Here is a 15,438-nt window from a genome sequence, read left to right as displayed (position 1 = left end):
TGGAACTCAGAAATGGAACCCAGGGCTTCATGCATGCTAAGCAAGCACTCTACCACTAAGCCACATTCCCAACCCTCACATGCATCACAATACAGAATCTATTCAGTTCATTTCAAAAGTCCTCAGTTATATGCTTCCAATATTTCTGAAAAGTTCAAGTCCAAGCATGGTGCTGGTGGCTCACACCTATAATCCTAGCTACTCAGGAGGCTGAGATCAGAGGATCACAATTGGATGCCAGCCGGAGTAGAAAGGTTGGAGAAACTTCTATCTCCAATTAAAAAAAAAAAAAAAGCCTGAAGTGGTACTATGGCTCAAGTGGTAGAGCACTAGCCTTGAGCAAAAAGAAGCACAGAGACAGTGAACATGCCCAGAATTAAAACTCCAGGACCTATGCAAGCAGAGAAAACACTAAATACCATAGCTTTATGATCACCATCCAGGGCATGTGGTGTGTGATGTAAGTTCCAAAGGGCCTGGACTCTCTGTTCCCTCAACCTTGCCTAATGTAGCCTATGTGGTCTTTCCCTTCAGTTTGTGCCACTCAATGCCTGTGGCTTTCCTTGACCAATATTCCTTATTCTTAGCATCTCTAGCTTCCTAGAGTCCACTGAACCTTTATCCACCCTCATAGCTTCACACATCACCTACTGCAGCGCTGTCTGCATGTGTTCTGAATCTGCCACACATTGCCTGGTCTCGAGGCTTTCCTTTAAAATATAGGTGGAGCTAGGCCCTGGTGGCTCATGCCTGTAATTCTTAGCTACTCAGGAGGCTGAGATCTGATGATGGTGGCAAGCCAGCCCAGGCAGGAAAGTCCATGAGACCCTTATCTCTAATTAACCAACAAAAAGCCAGAAATAGAGCTGTGGCTCAAGTGATAGAGTGCTTGCCTTGAGCAAAAAAACTGACGGAGAGCAAAACACAGGCCCTGAGTTCAAGTCCCAAGACCAGCACACAGAGAAAACCATGTAAAGCTATAGCTAAAACTGTACAACAGATCCCAGAGGGGAGAGAGGTGAGGGAAGGGAGGAATGTTATGAGAAGCTTCTGGAAGGTCATTTGCATCTGATTAGTATGATTAGGAGTTAGCTAGGATGGTGAGGATGGTTGAGATTGAGGGTGAAATAGCAACTTTACACTAGTCTGCACCTTCAGACACCTTAAGCACAAAGACCTTTCAATTAGTGGGATACCCTGTGGTTTAACACAGTGCTATGTAATTCCTGTGTGGTTAATTTCCTGGAACTCTACCCTTTTGTTTCTAGTCTGAGTTGGTCACCATGATCTCACAGTGTCATCCTTATTTTCACAAAAGAGGATACATCCTAAGAGTCTGGCAGGCCCGGGGTAATTGGCAGATTATGGCAATGAGTCCATTGAGTCCAGGCATCTTAGCTCTTCACAAAACTGATTTTACCCTTGCAACAGTACAAGAATATGGTACTTGCCTGATTTCATTCATGAAGAGAGGGAGAGACTGACAGGTTATGGCCAGTGAAGCAACAGTTGTAAAACCAGGCAGGCTGGCTGGTGTTCTTGGTTAGACTGCCTAACTTTCTCAAACCTCATGTTCCTCTCTCAGAAAAATAAGGCCAACAGTTACTGCTCATAACAAATACCCAGCTGGAAAACTGTATTCCCTCAATTTCTTTTAGAATGATAGATGATTCACTTTATTATGGTAGAGCCCTCTGTTCCTGTTTCATCTGCCATTGCAAGTAGCTAAGCCAGAGTTTTAAAAAAAAAAAAATGAAGCTGGGTGCCAGCCGTGGTTCATACCTATAATCTTAGCTACTCAGGAAGCTGAGATCTGAGGATCTCAGTTCAAAGCCAGCCTGGACAGGAAAGTCCATAAGACTCTTATCTCCTATTAACCATCAGAAAACCGGAAGTGGCGCTGTGGCTCAAGTGGTAGAGTGCTTACCTTGAGCTGAGGAGCTGAGGGACAGTGAGTGCCCAGGCCCAGAGTTCAAGCTCCACAACTGACAAAATCCCCCAAGATATACATATATATTTATTTACATAAATGTGTGTATGTGTGTGTGTGTGTGGTGTGTGTGTGGTGTGTGTGTGTGTGTGTGTGTGTGTGTGTGTGTGTGTGTGTGTGTGTGTGTGACAGTATTGGGGCTTGAATTCCGGGTGTGGGCACAGTCCTTGAGCCTTTTTGCTCAAGGCTAGCACTCTACCACTTGATCCACAGCTATACTAGCTTTTTGGTGGTTAATTGGAGATAATAGTCTCATAGACTTTCTTGCCTGGGATGGCTATGAACCAGGATCCTCAGATCTTAGCCTTGTGAGTAGCTAGGATTACAAATGTGAGCCACTGGCATTGGGCTCAAGGCTGGAAGTAGAGCTATGGATTAAGTCAGAGTGTGCTAGCCTTGAGAAAAAGCTCAGGCACAGCACATAGGCTCTATTTCTGGTTTAAGCCCCAGGACTGTCATATACACAAAATTTTACTATATATATATTTTTTCCCCTTTTCCTTTTTTTTTTCTTGAGATAGTCTTATTGTGATTCTGGCCTTAAACTCGTGAGCCGCCTGCCTTAGCCTCCTGAGTTATGGGATTAGAGCACACATTAGCATGACCCATGCAAACTATACTTTAGATTTCCTTGCCCAGGAATTCTGACAGAGAACACAGTTACAAACTTACATATTTTTTTTTCTCTTTTGGAATAGGCTAAACCAGAAGAGAAAGCTAAAGGCAGGAGGAATGAATTTAACCTTTCAGATATTTTATGTGACCTATAAACCATTTAAGAAAAGTCTGAGTTAGATGCTAACATACATAATAGGGACAGAAAAGAGGCCAGTGGTTTTAAGAAACAAAGGAAAGAGGAAGGAGTTAAACAATGGGATGGGATGATGAAAATATTGTTATCTCTTGATTGTGATGGTGGTTACAAAACTACACGCAGTTGTTAAAACTCAAAGAACCACACGCTAAAAAGAGTGAACTTTATTGTAAACTGCATCTCCATAAACCCAACTAGAAATAACTTGAGTCTTAGAGTCCCAGGACATCTGGATTCCTGGCCTTGAGATCTGTCCAGCTTTGGGCCTTCTCTCCTTCACTTGGCTCCCCAGCAACTGTCTGCTTTGGCCTTGACACACCACTCAATGCTCTTGTTTCCAAGGCAAGAGCACTTGAGGTCATTTTCTTCTGTCTGGCCAAGTGGAAACAACCACTGCTGAGCTGCAAGAATTAGGAGAACAAGGAAATAGGCAGAGAATAAGAGGTTGGGGTGGGGGTGGGAGGACCGAGAGAGGCAAAACACTGGAGTAGACAGGAGAAAGGCACTTTAGATTTTATTTTGCTTCCTGGTAGCCCTGGCAGAACATGGGCATTAAACAGGAAGGAAAATTTTGGGAAAAGAAAGCAGCAGATAGGCTCCATTAGGACTGGTTCTTCAGGAATAGGGAGAGAATTTATTTTTTGTCTCAGTTCTTAGGCTTGAATTCAAGATCTAGGAACTATCACCTCAATTTTTATTTTTATTTTTCTGCTCAAGGCTTTCACTCTACTACTTGAGCCACATCTCCACTTCCAGTTCTTTTGGTGGTTAACTGGAGATAACAATTTCACAGGTTTTTCTGCCTGAGCTGGCTTTGAGCCACAATCCTGACTTCATTCTCTTGAGTGTAGCTAGGATTACAGGCATGAGCCCGTGGTGCTCATTTATGTCTTTAAAAATGAAGATCTAGTCTCACTATCTTGTTCAGGCTAGTTTTAAACTCCTCTGTTCAAATGATCCTCCTGCCTCAGCCTCCTGGTAACTGGGCTACAGGTGTGCAGTACACAGTTGGTCATAAAATTTACTTTGATTTTGGGCTGTATAGGTCAATACAAGACCAGCTTAACTAAGAAAGGCAAATGCCTGTGAAGCAACAGCTTGCTTCTGTGAGATGGGAGTGGGCACTGTAGCCCAATTCTATTTGGCAGGCAGGAGAACAGGCACTGTACTTGTGCTCTTCAGCCCAAGGTGAGCACTCTACCACTTGAGCTACATCAGCGCCACTTCTGGTTTTCTGGTGGTTAATTGAAGATAAGAGTCTCAGGGACTTTCCTGCCTGGGCTGGCTTTGAACTGAGATCCTCAGATCTCCGCTTCCTGAATAGCTAGGATTACAAGCAGGAACAACTTTCACCTGGTGTGAAGTATGTTCTAAGCACAAAGACTAAATATTCTGGGCCTAGTGGTCTTCAGGGTTGAAATAAGAGCTATGAAATGAACCTATACTTTTCCCTTTTCTATTCACCATAAGCATATAAAAACCCAGTAAAAAATTAAGGTAGTGTTGTTCAAATATTTATGACAGCAACCCACAATGTAAGCAACTCTGCTTACATTTCCAGAAATGCACACAGATACGTAACAAGTTTCACATACAACCTAATTTTATTATGTGATGCATTATTTTGTATTAAATTCCATTCAAATAGAAAGTACTAGTTAATACCGCTAATTCAGTAGGTTGTAACTTATGTTTAAACTAGGCTGACCACGGTTCTCTCTTTGGTTAAAACTTTCCCTTCTCCCAGCTAACATAGGCCTAACAGGTTGGGTATTGTTTTCAGAAGTCAGTTGCTTTGGTACAGCATGTATGCTGTTGAGCTTGTCTGTCGCAGATGAAATTTGTGCTCAGCTCACATTAATTAACTGCAAGGTGAAGTTCAGACCAAGTGTCTCTTCTACTACTCTTTCCTTGATTATGTTCAGAGTTGGTTTAATTAAGTTTAAATGTGGAAGGTTGATTCAGTATTAAAGCTTCAGCCTGCAGCCCTCTTCATTTGTCACTGAGATTGCTGGTTCTTACATGCAAAGGGGAGCTGGATGAGGGTCATCTTGGAGCAAATTTTCAAAAGTCAATGAAACACCCTAAAGATAAAACATGTGTACAATCATACCTTTTTTTTTTTGCAAGACTGAGGGATGGAGAACTATTAACTGCCTTTCCTCTATTTTCTTTCTGGGGACAATTCCTAGGACCCATTTCTTGAGCTGTGCTGTCGTGAATCTGGAATATAGATCCTAAAGTCTAGGAACTGCTCACAGCAGGGGCACGTCCTTTGTGTTAGGAACACCGCACCTTTTGCTGTCTAAATTGGGCTCTGCCATTGCAACCCTCTTCAAATAGGCCCGATAGAACTCATTCTGACATGGCTTGCCTAAGAATCCTCCTCAATGGATGATAGAAGAGCATTTGGCTCCACTAACTATTCAAAGCCTTTTAGGAGTTAATCAGAGCAGAAGGGAGAAATAGTGGTTTCAACAGCTGAGAGCACACAATCTAAGGTCAAGGACCTAGGGACGTGGAAAAGGAACAGAGTAAGAGATATGCTCAATTATTTTGGAGTAAAGATAGCCAGAAATGAAGCTTTGATAGGTTCTCCATGGTTTTCTCCTCTGTAAGCAGTCTCACAGGAAGCTCAATTATAAGAAACTTTGAGTCTGAACTGGAGTAGTTCATCATAGAAGACAGTACCAATGATAGCCTAGGGTTTTAGTATCTGTAGCTTGGAGCTTGGCAGTTGAGGACACTATGTTAAGCAGCCTGGGGACTAAGAGGAAGGAAGCAGAGTCATCCAGGCAGTTTCATCCCTTAGATGTAATTCTGGGTTGCTCCATGATGACTGAAACCTGGTGTGGTTTGGAAAGCCAATAGGTAAGTGTGGACTTACCATGGTAAGTAGGTCTCTTTTCCATGTTTTATTGTAGTTGAATGGTATGATGATGTTGAAAAGATAACATCTCATGTGACACATCACATGTTCTCAAACAGTGGGCTCACAAAAGCACATGCTTACTGTGCTGGCCCAAAGTATCTTACTGTACTCAGACAAGTTTTAAAGAGTGTTGATAGTATATTTTGGCTCTATGTGGATAACAAATCCTGGATTTTTAAACAGCAAAATTATACATAAAACACTACATAATTAAGAACTTTGTTTCTTGTGGTGCTGGGATGGAATCCTGGGCCTGGCACATGTTAGGCAAGTGTTCTACCACTGAGCTATGTCTTGAGCCCAAGAAGTACTATTTCTTCATAAAGTATCAACTATAAAAGACAACTTAATAATAAGTTATTCAAAAGTCAAATGGTTTCCAGCCACCTGGGGAGTTCTTAATAATACCTGAGCTCATAAACTAAGAATATTTAATATTATACATATAAGCTAGATGTCTTATGAAAAGGACATCTTTGTTCAAGAGATTATAAAAAGCAAATATCTGGACTACAGTTAAAAATCTCTCAGGATCAAGAGGATGACTATCCTACTCATGTCCAACGTGCCAATAAACCAGTTTTTACATTGTATGTCCTCATTCCAATAAACTACCAAAAAGCTAGAAGCAGAGCTATGGCTCAAGTGGCAGAGTGCTAACTTTGAGCAAAAGAAGCTCATCTGGATGAGATCAAGCCCCAGGACAGGCACAAAACAATCACACAAAAAACAATCTGATACACTCACATAATCACTATTCTTCAACAACCATACCATTATGGTTGTAGGTTGCTAAACACTGTTTTTGCCTTTTTTTAAAAAAATGATTTGAACAAAAGCAGCTTGATTCCCAACTCAAGTGACTAGGAACCTTAACTAAATTAGAAGGTTCAGAGAAACCACCACTTCAGGAAAATGCTGGGTATCATGAGAACTTTCCTTGGAATACTTGCGGGTATGGCAGGACTGAAGTGATTTCTCAAACATGAGGCTTCTGTTGCAACCAGTTACTTGAAAACTTAACTGAAAACTCTCTTCAGATAAGGTAAAATTTGTTATCATACCAAAACATGAAAAGAGTAGGGAGAACCCACAAGAAAATTGACATGAAAATATTCCTTCCTCAGTAACCAGCTACTTGGGGATGGCAGGAGAAATCCCAGCATGTGGGCTGCTCACACCTTTTCTGGGTTGTCTAATCACTGAAGATAACTCTCATTTGGGAAAATGAGGTTCATATTTTATTTACAATTTACAAAGAAATACAGAATGTCTCCCATAAACTCTACTCTAGGAGAAGAAAAGCAATACAAAGAAAAGCAATACATGTCCCAGCTCTGCAGGGACATGTGGTGAAAGAAGTCCATTTCATTGTTTCCTTAAACAATGATTTTTCTTATTTAAATGAAGTAAAATAAAATCCCATGATTTCTTCATATTACATATGTGAAAGAATTAACAATAAAAATAATCTTTCAAAATTACAGTCTCTGGTTAAATGTATGAGGTGATCAGGATGTTACTTTCCGTCAGTGACATAATCCCTGATCACTAAGAGAAATAACCTCTAAGCAAAGAGCTTAATACTCATCAAGAGTATCTGCTCGGGGAATAGAGAGACCCCGATCTTTAAGGGCCTGAACTTTCAGCTTCTCAGCCTCCAATTTGGTTTGCTGTTCTACCCTTTGTTCTTCTAGGATCTCTTCAATAGATACTTGTTGCAGAGGTGTATCACTCTCCTTTTCCAAGTCCTGTAAAAGAGTCAGATTTTAAAACTTCCCATGAAGACCAAGAATAGAAAACCTTATAGATTGAAAGGCAAATGATTACTACACAGGTTTTAGTTGCTTTTCTTAACTAGTATGGCGCTCAAACATCCATCTTCTATGGATAGCCAAAGAAATGACCACTGTAGAACACTTTATCTGGTAACCAGTGTCAGTCAGTATCAGTATGTACAGCTTAGTTTGTTTATTAAGATTAATACATTTGTCAGGATTAAGTTTTCTCTAAAACAGTACAACTAGGGACAGCTATCTCCTCAACTGCGCAAAATCCAAGACAGTTACTAAAGCTGAGATAATTTAGGTAATTCTTGTATTTTTATTTTTTTGGTACCAGTGCTAGGGCTTGAACTCAGGACCTGAATGCTGTCCCTGAACTTTTTTGCTCAAGGTTAGTGCTCTACCACTTAGCAGCTCTACTTCTGGCCTTTTTTTTTTTTTTGGTAGTTCATTAGAGGTAAAAGTCTCATGGCATTTCCTGCCTGGGTTGGCTTCTAACTGTGATCCTTAGATTTTAGCTTCAGATTATAGGCATGAGCCACCCGTGCCCAGATTTGTATTTTTTACATTTTTATTTTTTTATGGTACTTTTTTTAAATGTCCGGTCGTGAGGCCTGAACTCTGGGCCTGGGCGCTGTCCCTCAGCTCTTCAGCTCAAGGCTAGCACTCTACCACTTGAGCCACAGCGCCACTTCCGGCTTTTTTCTTTTTGCTTATGTGGTGCTGAGGAATCGAACCCAGGGCCTCATGCGTGCAAGGCAAGCGCTCTACCACTGAGCCACCTTCCCAGCCCCTTTTTTACATTTTTAAAGTTGACTTCATTTCTGGGGACTGAAGCTCTTAAAGGCATAATGTACTTCTCTTGTGTTAATTGGGAATACCTAAACTTTTAACACAAAATTCTATTCCCCTCCATAGCAACAAATCTATAGATAACATCAGAAGACTAGATAAGTTATCAAACCAGTTTGGCCCCAATGTATTTCATTAATATTTGAGAACTGTAGCTTAGCTTTTTCACTCAAGGACACTCGAGTGTCCTTGAACCCTATCTCTACTTCTGGCTTTTTGCTGGTTAATTGGAGATAAGAGTCTTTTGGGGGGGCTGGGAAGGTGGCTCAGTGGCTCAGTGGTAGAGCGCTTGCCTTGCAAGCATGAGGACCTGGGTTTGATTCCCTAGCACCACATAAGAAAAAAGGAAACTGGGAAGTGATGTGAAGGGTAAACAAAGGAGGAGGCTGCAGTGCTTGGTAAGAAATGTACGCATTATCCTGCCCATGCAATTGTAACCCCTCTGTACAGTATGTTCACAAATAAAATAAAATAAAATTAAAAAAAAAAAAAAAGAAAAAAGGAAAAAAGCCGGAAGTGGCGCTGTTGCTCAAGTGGTAGAGTGCAAGCCTTGAGCTGAAGAGCTGAGGGACAGCACCCAGGCCTAGAGTTACGGCCCCATGACCAGACCCTCCCCCCCAAAAAAAGAGCCTTTTGGATTTGCCAGGGCTGGCTTTGGACTAAATATCTCAACCTCTAGAGTAGCTTCCAAGCTACTCTAATCAAAAATCAAAAAAAAATTTTTACTTAAAAAATTGTTTATTTATTCTTATTTAAAAATATGTACCCTGTATAGGAAATTTAGAATATAGGCAGAAAAGCAGAAATTTTTTTTTTGTTTTTTTTTTTTTTGGGTCCGGTTGTGGGGCCTAAACTCTGGGCCTGGGCACTGTCCCTCAGCTCTTCAGCTCAAGGCTAGTGCTCTACCACTTGAGCCACGGTGCCACTTCCGGTTTTTTTCTTTTTGCTTATGTGGTGCTGAGGAATCGAACCCAGGGCCTCAGGCATGCAAGGCAAGCGCTCTACCACTGAGCCACCTTCCCAGCCCAAAAGCAGAAATTTTTAAGAAAATCACATAGCCAAGCATCGGTGCCTCATGCCTGTTATCCTAACTACTGAGGGTTCAAAGCCAGCCTGGGCAGGAAAGTCTGGGAGACTATTATCTTCAATTAACCACCTGAAAACTGGAAGTGGCACTATGGCTCAAAGTGATAGAGTGCTAGGCTTGAGCAGAAGAGCTCAGGGACAGTGCTCAGGCCCTGAGTTCAAGCCCCATGAGTGACTGCTGCCCCCCCCCCCCGAAAAAAACTATAACTGCAGTATGGAGGACTAACATTTTGGTGAATATACTTAAGAATTTTTCTAGGTAGATATTAACTTAAAAAAAAAAAGCTACCATTGGACCAGGCGCTGGTGGCTCATGCCTCTAATTCTAGCTACTCAGGAGGCCAAGATCTGAGGATTGCGGTTTAAAGCCAGCCCGGGCAGGAGTCCATGAGACTTATTTCCAATTAACCACCGGAAAATGGTGGGAAGTGGTGCTGTGGCTCAAGCAGTAGAGCACTAGCATTGAGCTGAAGAGCTCAGGGACAGTGCCCAGACCCAGAGTTCAAGCCTCATGACTGACAAACAAAACCCCACACACACAAAAAAACCCCAAAAAACTCATCATGCAAAGGCTATGACTTTTATTTAATACAGCATAATATATTTAATATTTTTATTTTGAACACCTTATAAACATTTCATGGGGCTGGGAAGGTGGCTCAGTGGTAGAGCGCTTGCCTTGCATGCCTGAGGCCCTGGGTTCGATTCCCCAGCACCACATAAGCAAAAAGAAAAAAAGCCGGAAGTGGCACTGTGGCTCAAGTGGTAGAGCGCTAGCCTTGAGCTGAAGGGCCGAGGGACAGCGCCCAGGCCCAGAGTTCAGGCCCCACGACCGGACCCCCCAAAAAACCCAAAAAAAAAAAAAAAACCATTTCATAATCAGTTTCATAACAAAAAAGAATCTTGCTACAGGTTTTTTATTCTCTTCAAAATGAACATACAGGTATTATTCTGGGTTTCTGTAAAATGGAAAGCATAGGGGCTGGGAAGTTGGCTCAGTGGTAGAGCGCTTGCCTTGCATGCCTGAGGCCCTGGGTTCGATTCCTCAGCACCACATAAGCAAAAAGAAAAAAGCTGGAAGTGGCACTGTGGCTCAAGTGGTAGGGTACTAGCCTTGAGCTAAAGAGCTGAGGTACAGTGCTCAGGCCCAGAGTTCAGGCCCCACAACCGGACCAAAAAAAAAAAAAAATGGAAAGCATATAAAAGATTCCTATTTCATTTTTAGGAAAGGTCTCTATGTAGAGTGCAGGCTGGTTTAAACTCATGATCCTCCTGCCTCAGCCTTTCTAGTGCTGGATTTCAAGCATGCACCATTCTGCCTGGCTGGGTTCCTATTTTTTATCCTCCTCTATGACTTTTGACGATAAGGTTTGGGAAGGCATTGACACACAGAGTGCAGCTGTTCCAAGCTGGAGAGTAATTGTCATATGCTGCCAAGGTCTCAGAACTCGCACTTGCAGTATCAGATTGAGGATTTACCCTAGAGGGTTAGATGGAAAGCCACACAAGTTGCGTAAGTCACCCCTCTGTCCTGGGTCAAAAGTTATCAGCACCCAGAAAAATATATATTATCACTCAACACTTTCCTTATAACCTATGAGAAACAACTGGAGAAGACAGTGTTCTTAGCTTAATGAACTGCTTCTTGAGAATATTCACTGTGTCATCCACCGAGCTTTTCATGTGGTTATGTTACTGCTTCCCAAGAATCAGTTTTATTACTTAAGGCTGTGCTCATCATCTTTGAGTCAGAATCTAGGGCAGAACTGGTTTCTAGGTATGAGTTTTCTTGGGGTTGGTACATAATTTCTTCCAATTGACTACTGATTCATTTAATTAAGTATATATTCCTCCAGTACTACTTCTGTGAAACTCCTCAGTCTTCCAACTCAAACTCATATAAAAATAAGTACTTTCTATGTAACTTGACAGTAGAGGCAGGAGGGGGATTTTGGGGGAAAATAAGGGAGAGTGACATAGACCAAGAAACATTCATAACCTGATTAATGGAATTGTAAGCCTTTTGTACAACCACTTAGTAACACTTTTCCTCACAAAAGAGATGCCAGGAAACTATGAATCGTCAAGAACAGACACATGTTCACTTCTTTGTACATTTACACTTATCTACCATGTATGTACCCTTTACACAAATGTAACAGGTACACAAAGTTTGTCTGTTGTGTCTATTGTGTTTATTAATATTTATTAATATAAAACTAAAGCTAAGATGGGGTGTGATCTGCTGAGATGGTAGTGAGAGGCTGAGATAGGTGGTCAGAAGTTCCAGGCAGACTTAGTCACACAAATCCTGTCTTAAAACAGTGCTAGCTAGGACTATGGCTTAAGTGGCAGAGTCACACCTAGCAAGCAGGAGGCTGAAATTAAATCCCAATACCACAAAACAAACAAACAAAAAAAAAACCCAAAAACCCTCCCCTGGGGCTGGCAAGGTGGCTCAGTGGTAGAGTGCTTGCCTTGCATGCATGAGGCCCTGGGTTCCATTGCTCAGCACCACAAAAGCAGAAAAAGCCAGAAGTGGGGCTGACACTCAAGAGGCAGATTGCTGGCCTTCAGCTAAAGAGGGACAGTATCCAGGCCCAGAGTTCAAGCCCCACGACCGAAAAGAAAGAAAGAAAGATAGAAAGAAAGAAAGAAAGAAAGAAAGGAAGGAAGGAAGGAAGGAAGGAAGGAAGGAAGGAAGGAAGGAAGGAAGGAAGGGAAGAAAAAAAAAACCCTCCCATATACAGAATATGTATACATACTAAAGTCTTTCCCTGGAAATAAAAATAGTATTTCCTCTTGAGAAACTGAATTTTGAAAAAACGTTTAAAAAATAAACCCATAATCCACTCTCCAGAGAGGGGTTAGGTCCTATGAATAAGCAGATAATTATAGTTGTTCACTAGCCTCTACCTCTCTGGGGTGCTAGGTGCTTTATTCCAACCTTTATATAATACAAGTTGGAAATTCTGCTGCTTAAACATGCAAGAAACGATTACTTGAACTAAATATACCAACGACAAAGTTGGGGGGGGGGAGTCGGTTGTGGTGCTTGAGCTCTGGGCCTGGGTGCTGTCCCTGAGCTCTTCAGCTCAAGGCTAGCGTTCTACCACTGGAACCACAGCACTATTTCCAGTTTTCTGGTGGTTTATTGGAGATTAGAGTCTCACAGACATTCCCGTCTGGGCTGGCTTTGAACCAAGATCCTAAAAATCTCAGCCTCCTGAGTAGCTGGGCTTACACGCGTGAGCCACCGGTATCTGGCCAAACTACAAAATATTTTAAGAAGAGATTTTACACATTACACTGTAGCATCTGGGAAGTACTGATAGTCTTGATGTTATTTGTAGTTAACTCTCCAACATGAGGTCTCTGAAACCAATCTGACCTTAAGAGAATTATCTGACAAAAATACTGGTATAAACTGAATTAAGATGTGGCTAGGTATTGAGAAACTTTATTGGAAAGTTTAAAAACAAAATAAAAAAGTAAATGCCAAAGTTTTTTTTTTTTTTTTTTTGTAAAAATCAGTCCTGGTTATTGCCTCTAAATCCCCCCACCACTCCAGTCTCTGTCTCTCTTTGTGCTGGTATTAGGGCTTTAACTTGGGGCCTTGTACTTTCACTTAGCTTATTCTGCTTAAGACTGGCATTCTACCACTTGAGCCATACCTCCAGTTCCAGTTTTTTGCTGGTTAACTAGAGGTAAGACTCTCAAAGATATGCCTGCCTTAGCTGGCTTCAAACTGATTCTCAGATTGCAGCCTTCTGAGTAGCTAGCATTACAGATATGAACTAGGGCCTGGCCTTTCTCTTACTCTCTCTCTGCTTTCAGTGGTAGATCAAACCCAGGAGTCTCCTACATGCCTGGCAGAAAATCTACACCCTTAGCCCCTCAACTCTTAATTTCAACTTCTTTCACAGGAGGTTTCAATTTCTTGGCAAACCTAATAATGAAAAGCATCAGGATTTGATCAAAGGTTTAAACAAGATAGTTTTTTTAAAAAGAAAAAACAAACAAACAGTATCTGAGCCAGGCACTGGTGGCTCAGGCCTTTAATGCTAGCTACTCAAGAGGCTAAGATTTAAGGGTTGCAGTTTGAAGCCACTAGGCAGAAAACTCTGTGAGACTATCTCCAATTATCCACCAAAAAGCTAGAAGTGAAGCTGTGGCTCAAGTGGTAGAGTGCTAGCGTTGCACACAAAAACTAAGGGAGAGCACCCAGGACTGGCACCAAAAACCTCCCCAGTATCAGAGTACTTCCACCAGATGAATATATTGCTAATAGTTTGTATGAATAAGCATATACAATGCACAGACTCATAGCAACAGCATATCAGAAGATCAGATTTTTCACTTGCCAGATGATCTTTCTACACAGAGACACAGATAGGTTGGTCCACACTATTATTGTGAGCCAATAATCCAAGTAAAGGTGAGCTCCATTCTAGGATACATAACAGAAGGGCTTTTCCTACAGTATTTTTTTTTTTTTTTTTTTTTTTGGGTCTGGTAGTGGGGCCTGAACTCTGGGCCTGGGCGCTGTCCCTCAGCTCTTCAGCTCAAGGCTAGTGCTATACCACTTGAGCCACAGCGTCACTTCCGGCTTTTTTCTTTTTGCTTATGTGGTGCTGAGGAATCGAACCCAGGGCCTCATACATGCAAGGCAAGCGCTCTACCACTGAGCCACCTTCCCACCCCCCCTACAGTATTCTTTTTTGGTGCTGATCCTAGGGCTTGAACTCAGGGTCTGTGCATTGTCCCCTGAGCTTTTTTGCTCAAGGCTAGTTCTCAACCACTTGAGCCACAGCTCTACTTCTGGCTTTTTGGTGGCTTGGAAATAACAATCTCACAGAGTTTCCTGCCTGGGCTGGCTTCAAACCAAGATCCTCAGATTTCAGTTTCATGAATAGTTAGGATTATAGGCCTGAGCCACCAGCTAAAGAATTAGTCATTCTTTATACAAAAAATATGAGCAATAAAATGTATATGCAATGTTTCCCTCAAATACTGCAAATTGTCTTTATGATATGATAAACTGCTCATAATAGATTAAATGCCTCCAAAACATTTCAATATATGTAAATCATACTTTTCACTTGTAGTGTAAGGGTCAAAGCCAGGGAATTACTGACATGATGCAAATGCTCTACTGAGCTATACTAGCCCTAAATCATACTTTTATAGATCAACATAAATCAAGATTTTCAACTTTTTGCTATACAGATAATTCAAATGCCACTTAAATGAACATACTTGTGTAGAATATTATCTTTTATATCTAATAAAACCAACGATATTTTACTAATAAGATCAAATTGTCAAAATTAAGCTCTGTAGCTTCCCTCTGGAACTATAGCTTTTTTCCCTAGTCAGTGGGTACCTGGCAAAAGCTGGTAAAAAGTGGAAAATATTTTTCTTTTCCGTTCTTTCTTTTGCACTGGTACTGGTGACTGAATTCTGTCTCACACTCTAGCTTAGCTTTTTTACTCAAGACTTGAGCCATACCTATACTTCCAGTTTTTTGCTGGTTAATTGGAGATATGAGTCAGTAGAGGTAAGTCTCCTGGACTGATCTGTACAAGCTGGCTTTAAAGTGAGATCCTTTGATCTCAGCCTCCTAAGTAACTAGGATTACAGGTATGAACCATCATCACCCAGCTAAATTTTTCTCTCTCTTGAGAAGACAAGAAACCTAACTAGCACAAACATCAAGAACATTAGAAGTTTAACAGTTTTTACTTACTATTTCTCCTAGTAGGACCACATTTTCTCCTCTGACCACAAAAATCCCTCGAGGAATATCACCGTATTTTTTGCCCACATGAATACGCTCCACAGTCTGATGAAGCACTAAGTTAGCTGTAAATATATAGAGAAGAAAAACAGGTATTTAGTTCATTTACCAACTTAAGTCCATAGCTCAAGAATTTGGTTCTTTTTTTTTTTTTTAATTTAATTTAATTTTATTTGAGAA

General features: G+C 41.3%; 1 protein-coding gene across 2 annotated transcripts in view; it reads right to left on the bottom strand.

The window, feature by feature from the left end:
- Nucleotides 1-15,438, bottom strand: part of Lsm1 (LSM1 homolog, mRNA degradation associated) — a 36,370-nt gene that overhangs the window by 11,032 nt on the left and 9,900 nt on the right. The window contains exons 3-4 of one of the 2 annotated variants that reach the window (XM_070016176.1): nucleotides 15,208-15,323; nucleotides 6,955-7,487 (exon numbers count right to left, since the gene is read on the bottom strand). In XM_070016176.1, coding sequence (XP_069872277.1) covers nucleotides 7,317-7,487; nucleotides 15,208-15,323 — 287 coding nt within the window. In that variant the 3' untranslated portion in view covers nucleotides 6,955-7,316. Of the gene's footprint in view, nucleotides 1-6,954; nucleotides 7,488-15,207; nucleotides 15,324-15,438 lie in introns of those variants that run through there. The other variant, XM_070016175.1, reaches the window with a different exon arrangement.

This window comes from Dipodomys merriami, unplaced genomic scaffold (genome assembly GCF_024711535.1).
Source record: "Dipodomys merriami isolate MVZ:Mamm:240054 unplaced genomic scaffold, mDipMer1.0.p SCAF_12, whole genome shotgun sequence".
Taxonomy (NCBI): Eukaryota; Metazoa; Chordata; class Mammalia; order Rodentia; family Heteromyidae; genus Dipodomys; species Dipodomys merriami.
The sequence above is the reverse complement of the archived record's forward strand: the minus strand, read 5'-3'. Positions and strand labels throughout refer to the sequence as shown.